Raw genomic sequence first — 20,742 nt, 5'->3', positions numbered from 1 at the left:
AAACATTTTCGATTTCATTGAATAAAAAAGCGCGTTTAATCCGAAAGACTGGGAAAAATATCTTTTTTAATTTCAAGTCTCTGACTTAGTCTTGCAAAATAGACATGTCTATAGTTATATAAGTGGTTCTAAGATCCTGAACGTCTTTTGAATTTAATTGCTACAAGACAATGACGTTGACACATGTAAATTTCGAACTAGTGGACACTTCAAGATAACACTGCACTGAAGATAACATCTTCTACGGACAAATTATTATGCGAAATAAGAATTTTAAAGAACGGTCCTGAAGTGCGAAAATTATTTTTCACAATGAAGTTATAAATAAATCAGCAACTTAGGCCTTGGGCAAGAGAAACTACAAGACCAAATTGACTGTATTTAAATCGTAAAATAGAAAACAATGAGGCAATGAATGAAGAGGGCGATTTTGACAGAACCCATCGTATCACGCTGGTTGAATTTCATCGCGTTTTTCGTCTTGGACCGCTTTTGATTTCACGTACTTCATAGTACTCCCGTGAACGGAAACTATTCATGGCGGCAAATGATATTGTTTTTCAGTGAAGATATAAATAAAACGACGGTTGCAGAGTTATTTTTATTTTATCACTTCCTTGGAGGCCAAAATGATGAAATTCGTTTGCAATTTGCCTGTGGTTTTATCTAGAATTGTTCTTTATCGATTCCAATCTCCTTTCGAATCGAAAACTCCATTACAAGTTTTTAAAGGATTCCCTAGAGCAGACATTGACGAAAAACAGTTCTGATTATGCCTAGTAAACATTTAATTACAAAATATATGTTCACACTTTTATTAATAGTGACATTTTGAAGTTAATGAATTATATTGGCATATTTGGCCCTAAGTGGAACTAATTTTGAGAATACACAAAGCGACATGAAAAATACTCCTTCAAACGAATTTATTTTGTAATTACGTTCATTTTTAATGATGACTTCCAAAAGAATATTGGGACTGAAATTACTGACAGATACGAAAAGCTGTGATGTAAAAAAAAGCATATGCTGAAGAAAGAAACGTCACTTATTTTTACACTTTCGTGAATTGTATCAAACAAACAAAAAAATTAATACTGGCCAGTGCTAGAAACATGAAGGACAAGATATTGGAAAAAATTATCCACGAAGGATATGTTGTTATTTTCAAAAGGTAAAAAGACCATTTTATCCTAATAATATACATGAAAATATTACTCCATTCTGATTGGCTAAGAGAAATGCAGTTAGTAAGTAAAACTTGATTTAAAGGGGCTAGGTCACGCAATTTTAGGCAATTTCAGCACTGATCGAATGGTCATAGAATTAACTAAAATATCAAAATAACTGTTCAAAACCATAGAAGAACTCTAACAAAACACAGGGAAGCCAAGAAGGGACATGGATGGACAAAACTGGAGAGGATTGAAATGGATTGAATTTGGGTAAATTTGAAAAACGTCGGCCTACCTTTTTTCAAATTTATATCAAAATGTCATTTACAAAGCTGGAAAATCATTCTCAGTTGTTATGTGGCAGTGATTTTGCAAATGAAAGACTCTTGCTCTGCCAATTTGACGTTTAGAGCTCATAATTAACAAAATTAAACAAAATTACCTAAAATAGCGTGACATAGTCCCTTTAAACAGCAGCCCATTCAGCTCTTAGGCTGGTCTCCTTAGGGGCCCCGCATCTAAAAGTGTTACAGATCAAAGCCTAAAATATTTAACTAAGAACTACATTTAAAAGATATAAAACATTTACATCCAAGAAGCCTAAAAAATGATAAAAATTACAATTACGTAAATCAGTTATTATAAAAGAAATTTCTTGCTCCGCGGCAAAACACCTGTACCTTTTCACTCTTAGCCATGTTTAACGGGAGTTGTAACACTGAAGAGGAAGGTCGGTCTCCCATAATTCAGTTTTAACGTTAGGTATGGATAGTCTAATACTGTTCCTTGTACATGCAGCGTAGTTATGAATATTCGAAAATCTTGTAAATATGATTAAAAAATAGCTAGGAAGTAACGATTGACGACAGAGAATTACGAGTTTAGCCTTGTGGTATGAACACCTGCTAGAAAGGGTCGGCCAACGCATGCGCAGATGCCCTATTGCCTCGGCCGAACGAATGCAACGTGTGATAATCCGGGTAGATCTATTCTGCAGGCGCTGTAGCCTGTTAACAAATACAGCAAAACGTACGAAATATAATGCGTGGCTTTTTACTTTCTTCTCAGCAGTTCTTGATCTCACAGAGATGTACGTTTACCGGCAACTGAAACACACAGCGAATATCCCGGAGGAGGGGGGGGGGGGGGAGGGGTGACTCCCATATAAAAAGGGGAGGGATGCTCGTCGTCTCGCTTAGGGGTGTAAATCTCGAATTTTGGTCTCACTTAGTGTGTTCTGGGCAAAACGCAATCATAGGTAGCCGTGACGGTCTCCTTTAGGGTTACGCGCGAAGAAATATAAAAGTGTATATTTACACTTTTACATTTCCTCACGTACGTGAAAGTATTAGATGATAATGTCTTTGCCATCTGTAAAAGTCACTATATTTGACATTTCTGTGTTTTAATATGGTCTCTTTTAGGGGTCCAAAAATGCCTGGGCCACGCCCAGATTGGTCTCCTTTGGGAGTTTAATTTAACATTTCAGACGAGCACCCCTTCCCTTTTTATATGGGAATCCCACCCGGATATCAGACTGGAGTTCACTTTGACTTTGTCTTAGAAAAACAGTAAGATAGCATTGGATTTAGACTCATTCCTTGCCTTGTCTATTAGCCTTCAAATATCGAGCAAGAACTAAAAAGAGCAAAATGATTAAGACTAAAGACTTTTTTAGTTTTTCTCTGACAAGTAGATATCTCGAGCCCGTTTCTCGCGACTACCGAAAACTTTTTAGGGCCCGAAAATGAATTCATTTACGAAACTACCATTCACTTTGATAGGTTGGCCTTTTAACATGTTTATACGATACCACAAAGGAAAATAATTGAAAAATTTGATGACTTAAACCTTTCCGTTCTTAAAACAACATAATATATTGTGGACGATTTCGGAGAATGGATAAGTTTGTCGACGTGAGAGGCCCTTAAACATAGAGTTCATTCCGGCATTACACCTTTTGTCAGACGCTAAGTGTCAAAAAAAGCATTCCACAAAGGTTAGGCCCTAAAATTTGTAAGAACTAATTCCTCAAAATAGACCAATTTCGATATATTAAAATTCAGTCCAAAACAAAAGGCATCATCTCGAGGCTCTGGGGAATAAATATAAGGATTTGTATGAGTTTATTCCCCAGAGCCTCGAGATGATTCCTTTTGTTTCGGACTGAATTTTAATATATCGAAATTGGTCTATTACCTTGTCACAAGAGTGAATTAGATAAGAGTATTCTTATGGCATGGGTGGGCACCCCAGCACAGTTACAACTGAGTCTATTTTTAGAACACCCATTTCCCGCGAAAATCAGTGGTCATGTCCCTGATAAAAACAAGGCAGAAACAGTCACGCGTGACATGGCTTCCTCTGGTTGGTTCAAATTGGCGGCCCTTGGTTTGTTTCGCGCGCAAAGTGAATCTAAAAATAAATCCATTTGTGACTTTACTGGGGCAAGACCGCAAAGTGATTCACTCTTGCTTGTCTGAAGAACAACTTAAATTTTAAAAAATGACTTGAACCAAAAATTTGATTGTCTGGGTGAAAGGAGTCCTAAGAAAAACTGTTGGCGGCGACTGACGTTTCAACAACCTATCTATCTACCATTAATTTGCCTCCATCTTCAGAGTCTTCCTTGACTGTGAACATCACTGCCAACAGCCCTTCTCAGGACTCCATTCACCCGGACGATCAAATTACATCGAGGTATCTCAAATTTTTAAACACTTGCTGACACGAAGTTACCCACAGATCAGATTAATATATAAACGTATGGTGGAAATCAGCAAAAGAAACTACATTCTTAGCATGCTAATTTTTGAACAAGGACACTTGTCAAGGAAAAACTTGTCAAGGAGGATATTTGCTAGTGTGAATTACTTGTCAAGTGCACTTGTCAAGGAAAACTTGTCACATTTTCCATTTGCACTACCAAGGAAAACTTGTCAAGGAGAACTTGCTAGCGTGTACAGTCCGCAAGTTTTCCTTGAAAAGTGGACTTGACAAGGAAAACTTGCTAGTGTAAATGAGGCTTTATTTACCAATCACGCCTTGTTTGTTAGAGCAGATTGAGGTTCACCAATCACTAAACCAGTAATCACTTCCAAAACTTTCCAATGCGACATTCAGTGTGCTTACTCTACTGCATGAACCAGGGTCCGCATCAATATTCCACTTGAGGGTTCAATTTATAAGTGCGAGTCTCTGGCATTTGAAAAAGGTTGATAGAAGGTGATTGGAGCTGTGCAGGAACTTGTTGGTGACATGGGCTTTCCTTGATACATTCTGGACTTTTCTCAACATGTGTGGGTAGGGTCAGCCATTGTATCTTCTCAAGGTGGCAATGAGACCTTGACCCATTTGCTAATATCAACTTATGTGTGGGCAAGTCCTATCAATTCTCTTGGCAAGTGTCCTAGTCAGACACAAAGTTTCTAAGGAGAGGAGGACAGACTTAAAGTGTCGCTACTATGATCAAAACTTCACTTCTTTTTTCTTCTTTTTTCTGCAGATTTTGAATTTGTGTTCGCTTAGCACCTTACTGGCAAAAGTTTGCGCTTTGATTTTTTACCCAAAGGCTGTTTACTTTAAATGAAAGTTTCGGATTTCACGGTCCGCCATTACTCACGTTCAAACTGACCGATCGGACCTGAGAGGGTTGGATCTTGGGGAAAATGACGTCATTTACTCACTAGCTTAAAATTTCAGCGTATAAATGCAGCTTATTATACATGCAAAACACGAGTTAAAAGTCTAAAAACCTGAAACTCCCAGCGTGCTGCATATTAATTCATCCCTGTTGTTTTGGACAGTTTTTCTTAAAGCTATTGACATTTAGAGGTTTTAGTTAATTTCTTAAGTTTTGTTTGTCAACCGCGCGAGAATTAAGCCTCGCGTCACGCAAGGACTGGAAACCAGTTAATTTGAATTAGGCAATGATGTCAGAACGGGAGGATGGCGTGGACCCAAAAAAGGAGATTTTTTTTTTTCAAGCTTTTCAGTCGGCGGAAAATTTAGTTGAAGCCATTTTTATTACAGCCGAGAAGTTATAACTACATTATTGTCGCCATTACACTGTTTGGTTTAAGCCAAGAAGTCACCATTACACGTGTACACACGCATTGCATTCTCGAACGGTTGTGTCTTGGATGAGGTGAGACACTTAGTTTTGTGTAAATAAAGTACCAAACGATCTTGCTAGAGTTTTACTAAGTTTAAATATGGTGTCGAGTCGGCGCTTAGACCTAATCACTGGAGATCAGTGCCTATAAACCCAGCAGTTGTCAGGTATTGCCACTTAACGTCACCAAATGTTACATCTGTATATGTGTTACAAAGTGTCTCACCCTATTTTGGAGTATCAATTCTAGTCATAACCTTTCTTGAAGTAGTAATAGTCTTTGACGTCATTTTCTCCTCGATTCAGGTCTCTCAAGATTTCAGTTAGTAATGGCGAAAAATTCAATTGAGCCCATGAGTAGGAGCGAGCAACTCCCATGCAAAACCTATGTCACGGCATTTTTACAGACCAATCTATTTTAGAGCTACCTTTGACGCAAAACAACAAAGGCAGTTCCGGTTCAAGTTAGTTTCGGTTCAAGTTAGTTTCCTGTGATTGGTCATCGAGCTCCTGCGGGAGTCTCATTCGCGGGAAATTCAATCTAAAAAAAAATCGGTCGGTGAAAGAGCCGTGAAAGGAATATACGGGTGTTCCTTGCTCCTTATTCAAGGGCTCCTGGTAAAACTGAATGAGCAAGTGTCTTTTTGAAATCGAAGCTTAAAACTTGGCTCACTTAGTGTTTGGTTAACACAGTTCGAAATCCAAAGAAAAAGAAGAATTGATTTTACTGCCATAGTAGCACTTTAAAAGTTGACTTGAATAATCTCACTTTCCTTGCTTTATTGACTGGTCAGATCCACATGTTGGAAAATAAACGAGTTCAATATTTGAGTCAATTCATTCAATCTCTTTCATATCAATTAATGTCTCTTTCAATCAGGTCAATTCATTTCTCTTTTCATTTCCCTTTCTCAATTCATTTATCTTTCATGTGCACTCCCTCGTGGCTCTTGCAACCTCCAGAAGTTGTAAAGCGCTTTGGGCAAAACCCGCACTGGAAAGGCTTCTCACCAGTGTGTATCCTCTCGTGTACCTTACAATAATCTGAAGTCCTATAATATTTGCCACAGAACCTACACTGAAATGGCTTCTCCCCAGTGTGTGTCCGTTCATGTCTCATGTATTTAGACACACAGTCGAACCATCTAGCACAGTGTTTGCACTTGTGACCCTTGTCTTCAGTACCTGATACCTCAGAAGCCACGTCGCATGACGATGAACTTACTCCTTGACGTTTTGTCTCACAGATAGAGCAGTTACAATCGCAAAAAACCCTGGCTTGTGCTTTTTGTCGTTTCTTTGGTGTATCAATTCTAGAACTCTGCAAAATTGAACTCATCTTGTCGCATGTTTCCAACCCCGTATGCGTCAGCATATGGACCACATAACTTGATTGACGATCAAACGTCACGTCACAGTGTACACATTTTAAGGCCTTTTTTCTAGCATGGGATCTCTTGTGACCCTCAAGACTAGTCGCATGACAAAACCTCTTGTCACAAAGGTTACAGACGTAGGGTTTCTCGCCAGTATGTAGTCTTTCATGGGTCTTCAGCTGGCCTGATGTTCTGAATAGCTTGTCACAATAGCTGCATTTATATCTTTTAACGCTAGAGTGTGTATTTTCATGGGCCTTGAGGCACTCTAAGCTCCTAAATGACTTGTCACAATGACTACATTTGAATGGGGTTTCTCCAGTGTGTATTCGTTCATGAATTGCCAGCCAGCATTTTCGGAAAAATGCTTTGTCACAATGGCTACATTTGAATGGTCTGATGCCAGTGTGATAAATTTGCACGTGACTCTTGAGTTGGCTTGAACTTCGAAAGGCCTTGTCACACTGAATGCATTTGAAAGGTGTCACACCAGTGTGTATTCTTTCATGGACATTAAGGTTACCTTTCCTAAAAAATGCTTTGTTACAATAGCTGCATTTGAATGGTCTGATACCCGTGTGATGAATTTGCACGTGGATCTTGATTTCGGAGGATCTTAAGAAGGACTTGTCACAGTGATTGCATTTGAACCTCTTCTCTCCAGAATGCTTCAACTTATGCGAGTTCAAACTAGCTGATGATGTACAATACTTGTCACACTGGCTGCATTTGAAATTTTGTGCTTGAGTTGTTGTGCTCTGTTCAGAGCTTCTTTCTTGATCTATCGATGACATGCTTCAGCTGGCAAAAGCCTTGAGTATACCCCCTTCAAGAGAAGACCATTTAACATTAACATACTACTACTACTACTACTACTAATAATAATAATAATAATAATAACAATAAAAATAATAATAATAATAATAATAATAATAATAATAATAATAATAATTTTTTTTTTTTTTTTTTTTTTGTTTTTTTTAATAATAGAAAAACCTTTATTGAAAATCAGTCAGTTAACACAGAAATTATTAACAATATAAAAAAAATATATTCCGTTCCAATTATAAAAAACAGTTCAAGTTCATTGTTCATTTACACAAGCAAACAAAAACAAAAAAAACAAACAAAAATATATATGCACATGTTATTGTTATTATTAGTATTAATATAAATAACTTTATTTTTAATTCGAATAAAACTGTTTAAAAATATATCTATAAGTATATAAAACAATCACAAATCTAAAAAAAACTATTCCCAGTAATAATAAAAATGTATATATAAAAGTTATAGAACCTAGATTTTCGCAAGGCATCTATCTAATTCAAAGTCCGCTTCTTGAACATTGCTTCTAATTGTTCTTTTAGCTGTTCTTGACCCTCTAAGACAGAGTAGAGCCGACCTAAGGATGGCAAAGGAGACTTTAGAACGTATCCAAGAGACGGTGGTGGCATAGTTCTCTCCTTTCTTCGCTGCGACTAGCTCTGCCAACCTGTTATGGTATCTCTTGCACTCTTCTCCCATGCCACCTGTTGTTGTAAATACTAATGGTGTAAATGTTGCCTGTTCCACGTCCATCACTCTTCGCGTATACAATCTCTTCTTGTCGTTCTCGTGCTGCTTGTATATCTGCTTGAGGTCCAGGTCTCTATAAGAATCAGCGTTGGGGTAGCATACCCGTACATCAAAGAACCCTGACCTTTGCCTTTCCCAAAAACCTCTGGCATGTCTTCATTAAAAAATGAACTTCAAAAACATTGCGTGGTTCTTCGAAGCTTCAAAGCATATTATATTATTATTATATTATTAGCATATTATTATTATATTATTATTATTATATTATTATTATTATATTATTAGCATATTATATTATTATTATTATAATAATAATAATAGTAATAATAATAATAATAATAACAATAACAATAATAATAATAATAATAATAATAATAATATCAGCACGAAGTAGGATATTGCTTTGAAGCTTCGAAGAACCACGCAATGTTTTTGAAGTTCATTTTTTAATGAAGACACTACATGTTTCGGATGAGACATCATCCATCGTCAGTTGTTCTCAGGAGTTTAAAGATGTGGGTTTTCATGTGCAGGCTGTAGTGCCTGTTATGTCGGTGAAACCAACAGAAACTTCACCACTCGCATCCGCCAACATCTCTCCTCTGACAAACATTCCCACATCTTTAAACACCAGAGAAGTTCTGAAAATTGTCGCTCCCTTTGTTCAGGAAATTGTTTCAAAATTCTCAAGTGTGCTTCCACAAGCTTCCAATTGAAAATCAAGGAAGCCATGCACATCCTTAATCAGGGCTCAAAAAAATCATCAGTGTGTGATCGCACTCGCGCGCCTTAAAAGCTCAAATACAGCGCGACTGAATTACCTCCCTGCTTTTTCACCTGACTATCCTTGCGTACTCCGAGTGGTAAGTCACGAAACAGAAGCTTCAATCAACAGATATCAAGATACTTATAACAAAACCTGGCCCTAAATAATAAAGTTATGTTATTTCCCTTTCATCGGTGTGCGTTTATTTGTCGTCAGTTTTTCCCAACGCCGGTGAAGGTCTATTTTTCCGGTTGATGTTTCATTCCATCCCATGCTCTTCTGTTTTGTTAAAACTCCACTGACACAAGCAAATGGAGATTGCGAATAAAGCACATGCTTATTGCGCATGTCAAAGGTTTGTGATAGTGGATAGTGGAAGGTCAAGAGAGGGTCAACAATATGAGCCTTTTTCTTCAAGGAACGAAATTTGTTAAAAAAGTGAATTATATCCCAGTTAAGTCATCGCGATTATATTGTCTTGTATTCAATTATTTTCTGTTAAAGAGCCAGCCTTCACGTTCTACAAAAGCGAGTAAATCTGCCTTGAATGATACTACGTCACAAAATCAGTCCGCGATAAAGGTAAAGAGTATGAGCCAACGAGCAACAAAAGAAGAATATACAAATTATAAAGAGCGGAGTTAAACGAATTCGAGTAGCTAGAGTGGGATTCAGAGAAAGAATTGATGTGCTGCAGATACTGTAAAACTTTACCCGTGCATTCATCTTCATCCTTAGTCAATGGTTCCCTGCTAGAAGAGATCTCTTTTCTTTTGCGTTCGTTTGGCTGACGAGTACGGGAGAAGGGACCTCAACCATGAATCGAAACTCACTGTGTTGAGCATGTGCGGCGGTCACTTAGCGACCGAATCCTCACGTGATGCTTCATGTTTTGCAGGCTTACTTAACAACAGCGGAATTACTGTAAAGGAATGCTCGAGACACAGCGGGCTCAAGTCAGTCAGCAAACATAACACGGTGGGGTATGCGGTTTGAAGAGTCCCTTCCAAGGTTGTAGACGGCGGTTGGAAAAAAGCGAGTTTCCACCAATGGCAGAGGTCTTTTCCCGTAGGCCTTTCGAGACCCCTCCGTCCAAGCAGGGAAAGTCAATGGGTACAACAGCTTTAAACGCGAGACGCTTATCAATTTAGAGCCACGGTTAATGCAAGGACTGTTCTGTTTTTTTATTGGTGGCAGTAAATCGAAAGCAGCAAGGTAGCAAAAAGTACTTCAGGAGTTTTGGCCAGACAGGAAACAGCCCAGCGGAAAGAGCTTCAGCGAGAGATTAAAGTCAAATTCAACATTGCTTATATCATAGCGAAAGAAGAGATCTCGTTCACAAAGTACAGGCTGCTGCTCTTGCTTTATAAAATGAATGGAGTTGACATCAGTCCAACCTACGACAACGACGTCAAATGCGCAGAATTTATTTCTGCCATTTTCTGCCATTTGCGACAGCATAAAGTCTGATCTCTAACATGATGATAACATGTAATAATAATTTGTTGTTGAAATTGAAAAGTCAAGTTAATTAAGATTTAAAAACCACCACAAATTTATCGCTGCCTCAAACAAAAAGTCACCCTTAGCTAAAACAACAAACACAAACACAGGATCAAAATAAAATACAAAAAACTGAAAATGACGTAATAATGTCTTAAGTTCTGCTTTTCTTTTGGAACAGGTGCTCCCAGTATTTTAAGCTTACTGTGCTCTTAACATTTTCTGCTGTGCGCCTAAACTTTGGCAGTGTACCTAGAAATATACACCTGGTAGCACACGTGGCAGCACAATGAAATGTATACATGTACACTTTTGGTCCCCACAAATACAGACTGAGGAAAAATTGTTCAAAAAATACAAAAAATGTTTATTTTTTCACAGCTGTGGCACCCAACAACACCAGGACCAACAACAATGAAAGTTGATCCTTTGCAATCTTTTCAAGAATTTGGGGATCAATAAACAGTTCAAATACCAGTAGACATCAAGAGAATCTATCTTCCTTTCTGTTGCCTCTGTTAGAAAACCCCTGGGTAAGATAAAGAATCAGGATGCCACGGGATATGAAAATCCGGGCTCGAAATAACGGCCGGTCAACGGACAATGTCCGAACTGATTTGGGAGTTGACCGGTCAACCTTTCGTCTTGTCGGTCATGTTGACCTGTCACATTTGATCGTTTTGAAAATGAAATAAATTAAAATTTCCATGCTTTACAGTGCTATAAGCTCTAAGCAACAACTTTTTTGGAAATATATAACGCCAGTTTTGGTTCATGGGTCCCTGTTTTAAGAGTTATTTATTTTATATAATTTGACAGGCCAGAAAAAGTACGTGACCGAGCTAAAATGAATTTGGCCGGTCATCGTGTCCGAAGACTCTCCGGAAATTATTTCCAGCCCTGAAATTTGACACAAAAAAGTACATTTTTTGACTTTTCAGTTATGGTGTTCGTGAAACATATCTGGGATTGTAACACACGCATTCATGTATTTGCCAAAGGCTATGAAGGAAAACAAGAGTAGGTTTTAACATTATAGTTTACAAAATGTCACAAATCACTTCATTTTTTTAAGATTAAAGGGCAACAAATTCCTTCAGTAGGAATTCAAACAAAAATTTCAGTTCATTCTCAGAGTCCTGGTCTTCTATTTAAAGTCAATAATATAAAAGTTGACTGGTAGCCTAGACTTCCCAGAGTGCTTAGTGTTGGGCAATTACTGTGCTAAAGCTCTCATGGACAAAATTTAACTGACCAATTATTGTAACATTTTGGACATTTATTTGGCAATACGGCCAGCTGCATGGGTCAATTCTTTAACCTCCACTTTTGAGTTACGGGATTATTACATCAATTTCTCTAAAAGACTGTGAATTTGATGCTGTGTTGGTAAAACTAGTAGTTTGAAGTATAGCAAACTGTGCTTTTAGTTCACATCAGAAATTTGTTCAACCAAAATTTGAGACAGTTCTCTAAGATTAATATTATTTTTGACCAGACACCATGACCAAAACATGAAACGTTCCGAATGTTGTCACACTTAGAAACCTAGGCAGTGAGTAGGCTAAAAGGCTATTAGATGTTGTTTTAGACCGTATGAAGTGCAAATTTCAATAAGTATGCCATGTATAGCCAAAACTTGTGCATTATACTTTGTCACCCAAGACACCCAGGATCCTGTAATTAAGCAGTACAGGGTTCATGCTGGATTTTGCATATAAAATTCCAGGAGTATTCAAGCAGTTTTCAAGAACCAGAAATTGAGTTTTCAAGGAGTGTTTGTAAGAAGACTTCTATGCCATACATTGTGTTTCAGTACTTTCTTTGCTGAAAAAGTATACCTTGATATACTTTCCAACATCCTGCAAGTGAAGTGCACGCACAGGTATTTTAAGTTCTGCATTTAGTCTTTACCCAATAGTCAATTTGTTCACTTTTTGAAAGGTCTCTTAGCATAATCATCATTTTCTCTTGGCATAATGCCATCTCTACAACTTTAACGTATAAGGTGCAAATAAAACCTATTTTTTATATCTCTCTGATAGTATGTCCACTGTGATTGGCTAAATTAGCGGTCTGTATTTGAAATTTTGAAGTTTTTAATGTCGTTTCTGTTAAATAAACTTGTAAAACTGTTTGAATATTTCAAGCAACTATTTCACACAACCAAGAAGATTTTTGTTTTTGGATTTTGACACAGCAATCTTTGTGGCACTTAAACCTTCTGCGTGACGTCAACTACAATCAAGGACAAAAGTGTTGGGAAGGTAGCTTCATTTTACAGATACCCCTCCCCCCTCCCCCTTTTCAATGTTGGATTTTCAAGGGAGAAAAATGGTGACTTTTCTTACCTGAAGAACTCCAACACTGAATATGGGGGAGGGGGGCCACAAGAGCATGGTATTTCCCAAATACTTCAGCCAATAGTTTAAAAAATCAAATTAGGTGTGAAGTGAACTGATGCCTGCAACCTTCTCAACAACTTTTGACCACAATAGGCCTTTTGCAACTAACGATCACATGGTACAAAATCCGCCATGCTGGAGGGCAAGCTCATTATTATTTCCCCACTGGGACATTAAAACAAAGGCAAGTCAAGCTTGACTGGTTCAGGTCTCTTTGTTTTAATGTCCCAGTGGGGGAATAATAATGAGCTTGCCCTCCAGCATGGAGGATTTTGTACCATGTGATTGTTAGTTGCAAAAGGCCTATTGTAGTTTCCTTTCCCGCATGGCTGGTCAATTACCACAATGATGTAACAAAAACGTTACTAACCTTGTTTTCTCTGTCCATACAGTAAATTAACGGATCCTTATTTTTCCCTGTTGACTTATGGCCCAACGGGCAAAAACTTGGTCCGTAATTTTATAGTACAGACCTTGACTGTGGTTAGTAAGCAGTCAGTGTAAAACGCAGACTGCAGACCGGGGGTAAAATGCAGACTGAGGGTAAAATAAAACATTAATAATAATAAAAAACAAGTCATAAGGATAAAATAAAGAGTGTTCGTACCCATTCGTACTTTCACACTGAAACCCCAACACAGCTGCCATCGCTTTGGTTTCCCATCGCATGTTATAAATCCGGATAATTTTTTTTTTCATCGAACTCTGTAAGAATTGAAGCTGTTTGAATCCTCATGCATGCAGAAATCCCCTCTGACACTCAACACCATGGCTGTTTTTTTGTTGTTTTTGGAAAAAGTATACTGTAGTTTCATCAAGTGATGTGCTTTTAGCCAAAGCAATCACCGCCCCGTAATTCTACTATCCATCTTGCTGCACCGAACAAAGTCACCAAGTAATTACCCAATAACTCAATTTATTTTGACTGGCTACAATACCATTAACAACAACAGAGAGAATGTGGATTTTGCAACAATTTAACGTTTCAGTCAGTTTATGCCAATTCTTGGTTTTCATGTGACGTCATCAAAATTAAAAAATAAGGACTTATCAATTCTTTTGAGATTTCAGTTTAGTTAATTATTAGAACAGCTGAAGACTTATCTTTTCAAAAATTTTCAGTTTGAAAGGGTTTTTCGTCTTGTGATAAAGCAAGGTTGAATTTCTAAGCTTTTGCATGACACATTAATATAAAAATTGCAGTCGAGAATGCTATCACAAAGAGTGACTTGTCCGCTGAGATTTTGTGATAAAGCAAGGTTGAATTTCTAAGCTTTTGCGTGACAAATTAATATAAAAATTGCAGTCGAGAATGCTATCACAAAAAGTGACTTGTCCGCTGAGATTTTGCAATCTGAACAGTCCTTTTATGAGAATAGTACTTATATAGATGTTTATGAGCCCTTCTGGGTTTTCATAGCAAATTCGATGATATATGTTTGTTTTAGCTTCCGCCCACCACATTCATGCCCTTGAGAGGGACACAAACATGGCGTCTCCATGCAAAGCCCTATAAATTTGAGTAAAACATTTCTTCGAATATCTCCCGCACAAAACATCGCACAGACTCAAACCTTTGCGAGACTGTTTGAATGTTCATCTTCTTTTATGATTCTTGACTTTATTATTTTGTAGAATGGTTTTGATGATGGTGTGACAGTGAAAACTGGCAATATCTTATTTAGGATCCTTTCATTTGCTTTAGTGTTCGTTGTGTTTATCCTTTAGTTCACAAATTAGCTTGTTTTGCATCTGAAAGATGGAATTACAACCTCTCCCTAAGGGTTATCGCGCATGGCTTAACCAATGAGATAGCTGCATCCTAATTGCTCGGAATACATGAAATTATTTGTGCATTTTGTTGCACCAAAAAAAGACAACCGGGATTATAACTCGGATACCCTTCAGGTATTCCGAGTAATAATTGTTGGTTTTTCGATCAACATCGTTCCATGCACTGGTGTGAGAAATAACTTTGAACATTTCAATGCATCTGGAAGTGCAAAAACAAAGCACAGATGATTTCAACGATCGCACTTTCCCTGGACTCTTAGGTGCAGCGACCTTTTCACAGAAATCTTCTCTGCAGTCATGATAATGTGAGTTGTTCACAGACTGATGTAAAACAGGATTGTGTCTCAAACACTCTTTATTTTATCATTATGGCTCGTTCTTTTTTTACTACTAATATTTAATTTTACCCTCAGTCTACATTTTACCCCTCGTCTGCAGTCTGCAGTCTGCGTTTTGCACTAATCAGTTAGAAAGAGGTATATAGCTGGTAAGGTAGTAGTTCTAATATCAATAATATGATACCAAGAATAGTGTCTATTTAACATATATAGTTTCAAAATAAAAATAAAAATGAGATGGTTGATTTATTGATTGCAAGGGTAATTACATACATGTAATACTACTACTTATAAACGATAATAATGTTAGTATATTACCATCATTATTAAAAACAGGATATGAATGGCGTGTACAGATTGTCATATGCCTCATTCTTTAAACGATGCCGCTACTCTCTTAAAAATCTATTCAGCAAAACGTTATCGAACGCCATACCCATATAATCATATCAAAAGATTCTCTACAGTAATCTGCAGTAATATCTTTAACTTGCTAAGCACGATGCGATCTACACATGTTCTTTCTCGTTCCTCCACACTGAGGACTGGGTACCTCTCAAAACTTAAATAATCAATTAAATTAAGGATGCAAATGCAAAAACTCTTCAGTTAACTATGAGCCCACTTACCTCTCAAAGTGTTGGCCTGGACTTAACTGTCTCAACACAAGATGGCTTCCCAACTTACAACAACCTCGTTCCCAGGGTTCTCTCCTACTCAGACCAGGGGTAAAATGCAGACTGAGGCTATAACGTGCCAAACCCTTAGAAATGCTAACCTTAGGCCTAAAACAATATTTAGGCTTAACTGTTAGCATTTCTAATGGGTTTGGGTTTGTAAATTATAACCTCAGTCTGCATTTTACCCCCGGTCTGCAGTCTGCGTTTTACACTGATTGATTTTAAACACTATTTGATAATGCTGTATTATCCCTCGGCAACAAGGTCGGTTCCCAAACTTCAAGACAAAGCTAATAAAACACTTTAAAATCAAAGCTTAGGCCTAAATTATTAATCTAGCTCACACCTAATAATTCTTGTGCGGTGTCTTGATCTTCAATTGTGAATAGAAAAGAAGCCGGTCCTAAAGAGTAGAAGCTTCGGGTTCGAATCCAATCCACGGATATGATTTTCTATTTCCTTTTATATAATAACCAAATCAGTGCGCGCGCTCTGATTGGTCAATCAGCTATGTTTTATTGTGCCAGTAAACTCATGGAAAAATCGCGCGCCTTCTGAATTATTATATAAAAGCAATAGACCACAGGTTTCTATGGTTTATAGGCATGATAAACCACTTGGGATGTTGGAAGAACACTCGAAGAATTCGTAAATCACGAGCCGCAGGCGAGTGATTTATGAATTCTTCTCGTGTTCTACCAACATTCCGCGTGGCTTACCAGCCTATAAACCATAGAAACTTGTGGTCTATTGCTTAAATTTTCTCTGCTAACCCGTCCTGGAACACATGTACAGTGTCCTAACCCTAACCATAACCCTAACAAGATATCATATTTTTTCGGGATTTTTGAGACTGAAGTCAGTTTCAGTTCTTTAAAACTGCTTCAGTAAACTTTCGAATCATGATATTGTTGCATGCAACCTAGGAAACTCGTAAACGAGCAATACTATTTCTAGTATTATTGTTTGGTGGCATTGGCGTTTCTGTGGCCGTCGTCATTTTGAGGAAGTCTTAAGCAATGGACCAAGTCGCTAACTCAATTACCCAATTCAATCACTACCAGAGTGAAGATTCTTTGTGTTTTGTAGTTACCTAAATTCATACTTTATTGTTGCCTCTTCAGTGGGGCTTTTCAGGAAAGAAAAAACATTAAAAGTTACAACTAGTTAGAAGATAGAGAAATAGAATTAATCTCTTAATGTTTCAGCATTTGTATAGGTAATCATACGTCTTTTCTCCTTCAATTTGGAGGTAATTTGCAGAAGTGGGTTTTATCAAAATTGCATGAGGTCATGAGCCCGTTGAGCGAATGCAATTTGAGCTTTTCCAAAAAACCACACGAGTTCAAATTTTTTTCCAAATTGAACGAGAAAAGTCGCATGGTCACTTAACAAAATTTTAGAGCAAGTTCCGGTTCGGTAGTGACGCATGCCACAGGTTCAAGATTAAGTTTCACGCCACCAAAACGAAATGTTTGATTGGTTCTTACCAAACCCTCTTGTTTATTAACCAACCATAACCGCGAATTCTGTGAGTAAATTGCACTTGAATTAACTATTTTTGCACTTAAGTGACTCTTTTTTGCACTTTGTTTCCAAAAAAAAACCCGCACTGCTTTCAGCCAATAAGAATCGAGTAAGTTTGTTATGTCATGATATATTAAAGAAGAAATCACTGACAAGAATGACTTTATTTACAAGTAGTAGTATTTCTAAACCTGTGACTCTGTTTTATTTTTGTTTTATTCTTACTTTGGATTAAAAATGAATATATCTTTTCTCTAAACCTACTCAGTTTCAATTGGAGCAAAGCATGTTTTACACGAACGCACGGTACTGACGCAGCTAATATTAATAAGACTTTACAAACTTACGAATTCGGCTTCTATCTTGTTTTCAACATGTTAATGCGTTGCTACCTCCTTGGAAACCATATGTAATGTACGTGCATGGCCCCAACAATATTGGAAGATTTGTGCAAACTGATCCATCATTGTTGCGCTACCCTTCGGCGATCACAGAACAAAAAAGATTGTTTGACCAGTTTCAAACTTCACGCAACAACTCTCAACAACACGCAATAGGGTGTGGACGCAACGTGTAACACCCAACAATATTGGGAGTTGTTGGCCAACAATGTTGGGTCCGTTTGCAACGATGTTGGGAGTTGTTGGCCAACAATGCTGGGTCCGTGTGCAACGATGTTGGGAGTTGTTTGCCAACAATGTTGGGTCCGTGTGCAACGATGTTGGGAGTTGTTGGCCAACAATGTTGGGTCCGTTTGCAACGATGTTGGGAGTTGTTGGCCAACAATGTTGGGTCCGTGTGCAACGATGTTGGGAGTTGTTGGCCAACAATGTTGGGTCCGTTTGCAACGATGTTGGGAGTTATTTGCCAACAATGTTGAGTCCGTTTGCAACGATGTTGGGAGTTGTTGGCCAACAATGTTGAGTCCGTTTGCAACGATGTTGGGAGTTGTTGCCTAACAATGTTGGGTCCGTTTGCAACGATGTTGGGAGTTGTTGGCCAACAATGTTGGGTCCGTTTGCAACGATGTTGGGAGTTGTTGGCCAACAATGTTGGGTCCGTTTGCAACGATGTTGGGAGTTGACGGCCAACAATGTTGAGTCCGTTTGCAACGATGTTGGGAGTTGTTTGCCAACAATGTTGGGTCCGTTTACAACAATGTTGGAAGTTGTTGGCCAACAATGTTGCATCGGTTTTGCACGGGGCTTAAGTCTAGTGTAGTTCCTGGTAATTTGATGACCGACCTTCATGATTGTAATCTATCGTGACTGCCTGGTTCTATAGCCACTGTGGTTTTTCCGGGCAGCAAGTACTCTGTATAATATTATTCTCTTCTATTTCCAATGCAGTGGTTTTTTACTGTGAGTAATTAGGCCATTTCCAAGTTGCTGTTTGTCTCTGGTTGCTAAAACATTCAAATGATAATAAGTTTGATTTGCATGAAAATACACCACTCATTTCCATTTGAATGGTTGTCCACCAGGACTCGCTTTAAAACCGAGGCAAACAGCAACTCGGAAATGGGCGATTATAATAAAAAAGGTTAATGTTGTTAAAACTGGAAAAATAGCCACCTTATCAAAATCTTCCTTCGCAAAAATTTAATCAAATAAAACTGAAAAAAAGTGAGAACATTTTAACAAAAAGAATTAGAACCGCCCACTTTCAATAATACCATAATACTCTTTGTTTTCCCTCCAAAATTTTGCATAATCATTGTTTCCAGTCTTTCGTGGGACTTACCTTATGATGGTCCCAACTCCCAACAAAAAAATTAAAACAATGCTTATGCAAAATTTTGAATGGCAAACTAAGAGTATTATGGTATTCATGAAAAAACGTAGCCTGAATTAAGCTCCAGCAATAATTCCCCAGTCTTCATAAGCCCTTGGTTTACAAGGTATTGTTTGAAGACCCTCTTTGTGCACCCGTCCGTGAGACAAAGCAACACATATTTGACAAAAGATTGGATAATCTGGTTTCCAAAAATATCCGATAGCAGTGCCTGTTATATCTCCAATACCCTTCCACTTCCAATCCTGAAAATTGTTGTATTCAGTCTCGCTTTTGCTAAGGTATAAAATGTAATCGGCCAAATGGCGTGGACTCTTAAAATCACGGACCTTTATGACGGCATTTCGAAGATTCCCAGGCAGGAACTCGTCCAGTTTATCAGTTCCCATGATTACAGGCACTGATCCAGCGTCCAGGGCATGGGTCAACTGAGCATCTACGAAATAATCACAATCTTGATTAAAAAATACCAAAGTGAATTTGTACTTCCTGGCCAACTCACTCTTGGCGAGTCTATAGTCCTTTCCATATCTCTGTACAAGGTTATGTTTGTTCCGCAAGCAGCCTCCATAAGAATCCACTGTCACAAACTTCATCAGTTGCCTCATGTATTCAATGCGCACCTTTTCGCAGTTTGAGAAAGCAGCAAGGATCAGCCCAGTCTTGTTGCTGAATGAAACTGGGGCCTTCAAATTCGGTTCGTTAAAAGTGGGAAACGGAAAGTCGGAATCCAAGCGATAACTTTGTAACAAATTGAATTTGGACATAAAACCTGGATTTCCTAATACTGGCGTGTAAACTGGATTCTCCTGAGTCAGCAAGATCCATGGCACAGAATGAGTGGGAGGCATCATGTGTGGATCTCTTGCATGTACAGCAAAAGCATTAGCTTCATTCACTCGGGAATGGTCGACTGTTAGTTCACAAGCTACCGGACAGTCTCCTCTCTTCCATTTACCTTCCCACCATTTCGGAACTGATCCAAAAACAGTCGACCAGAAGATGATGAGCCAGGAGACGTCGGTGCTATTTTCGATGTTTGACGTAGATCCAACAGTCTCCACTGAGGTGTGATTTCGTATGATGTTTTTATTCTGCTTTAAGACGTGCTTAAACACCAGTTTGATGTCAACTTGACTCACAGCAATGGCCATAATTAGAAAACCGAGTAATGACAAAAACACCAATAATCGTATTATCCTGCTGTGGTAGGAATTCATCTCTAAATCGATTTTCTCCTGTCACACACACGTCTATCAGCTACAATCTGTATAGTTTTGGGATAGGGCCGTCACCAACAAATTGAGCACAGAGAGACAATTCTCAATCCGAAAGTTTATTTAGGGCCATTTAGCCCTGCTCTCTAGCCGGCTGTCAATCTTAGCTGTTTACTTCTAACTACTCTCTATTCAAATTCCTGCTCTTTATATATAGACCTAGTAGCCTTGTGTGGCCCATAGGAGGTGGACTCTGGACAGTACTTAGACAACAGAATGGACAACGTCGGAGTCAACGAAAACGTCACTTTGAAATATGATGCCTTACCTCTATCCTTCGTATTTCGAGTTTATTCTATCCAGTTCACGTTGTACATTACGTGGGCGAACGGTTTTTAAGTAAAGATAGAAAATGAATGGTTCGTTGCTGTATGCTCGTGTTGTCGTCAAAACCTAAAGTTTGGTGATTTTACGT

General features: G+C 38.1%; 2 protein-coding genes across 2 annotated transcripts; both read right to left on the bottom strand.

Moving 5' to 3' along the window:
• Positions 1-292: 292 nt before the first annotated feature.
• On the bottom strand, positions 293-15,737 carry LOC137996711 (zinc finger protein 431-like). The gene is made up of 2 exons (XM_068842251.1): positions 15,679-15,737; positions 293-7,491 (listed from the first exon to the last, which is right to left on the bottom strand). Exon 2 carries the CDS (start codon positions 7,457-7,459, stop codon positions 6,206-6,208), a length of 1,254 nt encoding a protein of 417 aa, XP_068698352.1. The 5' UTR covers positions 7,460-7,491; positions 15,679-15,737; the 3' UTR covers positions 293-6,205.
• Positions 15,738-16,828: 1,091 nt separating this feature from the next.
• On the bottom strand, positions 16,829-20,472 carry LOC137996713 (alpha-(1,3)-fucosyltransferase 11-like). Its single transcript, XM_068842253.1, has one exon. The coding sequence runs from the start codon at positions 20,268-20,270 to the stop codon at positions 19,107-19,109; it is 1,164 nt and encodes a 387-aa protein (XP_068698354.1). The 5' UTR covers positions 20,271-20,472; the 3' UTR covers positions 16,829-19,106.
• Between the last annotated feature and the right edge of the window lie 270 nt (positions 20,473-20,742).

Source organism: Montipora foliosa, chromosome 3 (assembly GCF_036669935.1).
Source record: "Montipora foliosa isolate CH-2021 chromosome 3, ASM3666993v2, whole genome shotgun sequence".
Classification (NCBI taxonomy): domain Eukaryota; kingdom Metazoa; phylum Cnidaria; class Anthozoa; order Scleractinia; family Acroporidae; genus Montipora; species Montipora foliosa.
This window is presented reverse-complemented; position numbering and strand designations above follow the sequence as displayed.

Coding starts and splice junctions, on each gene's coding strand:
- LOC137996711 (XM_068842251.1), bottom strand. CDS start 7,459: ATGTCATCGATAGATCAAGAAAGAAGCTCTGAACAGAGCACAACAACT.
- LOC137996713 (XM_068842253.1), bottom strand. CDS start 20,270: ATGAATTCCTACCACAGCAGGATAATACGATTATTGGTGTTTTTGTCA.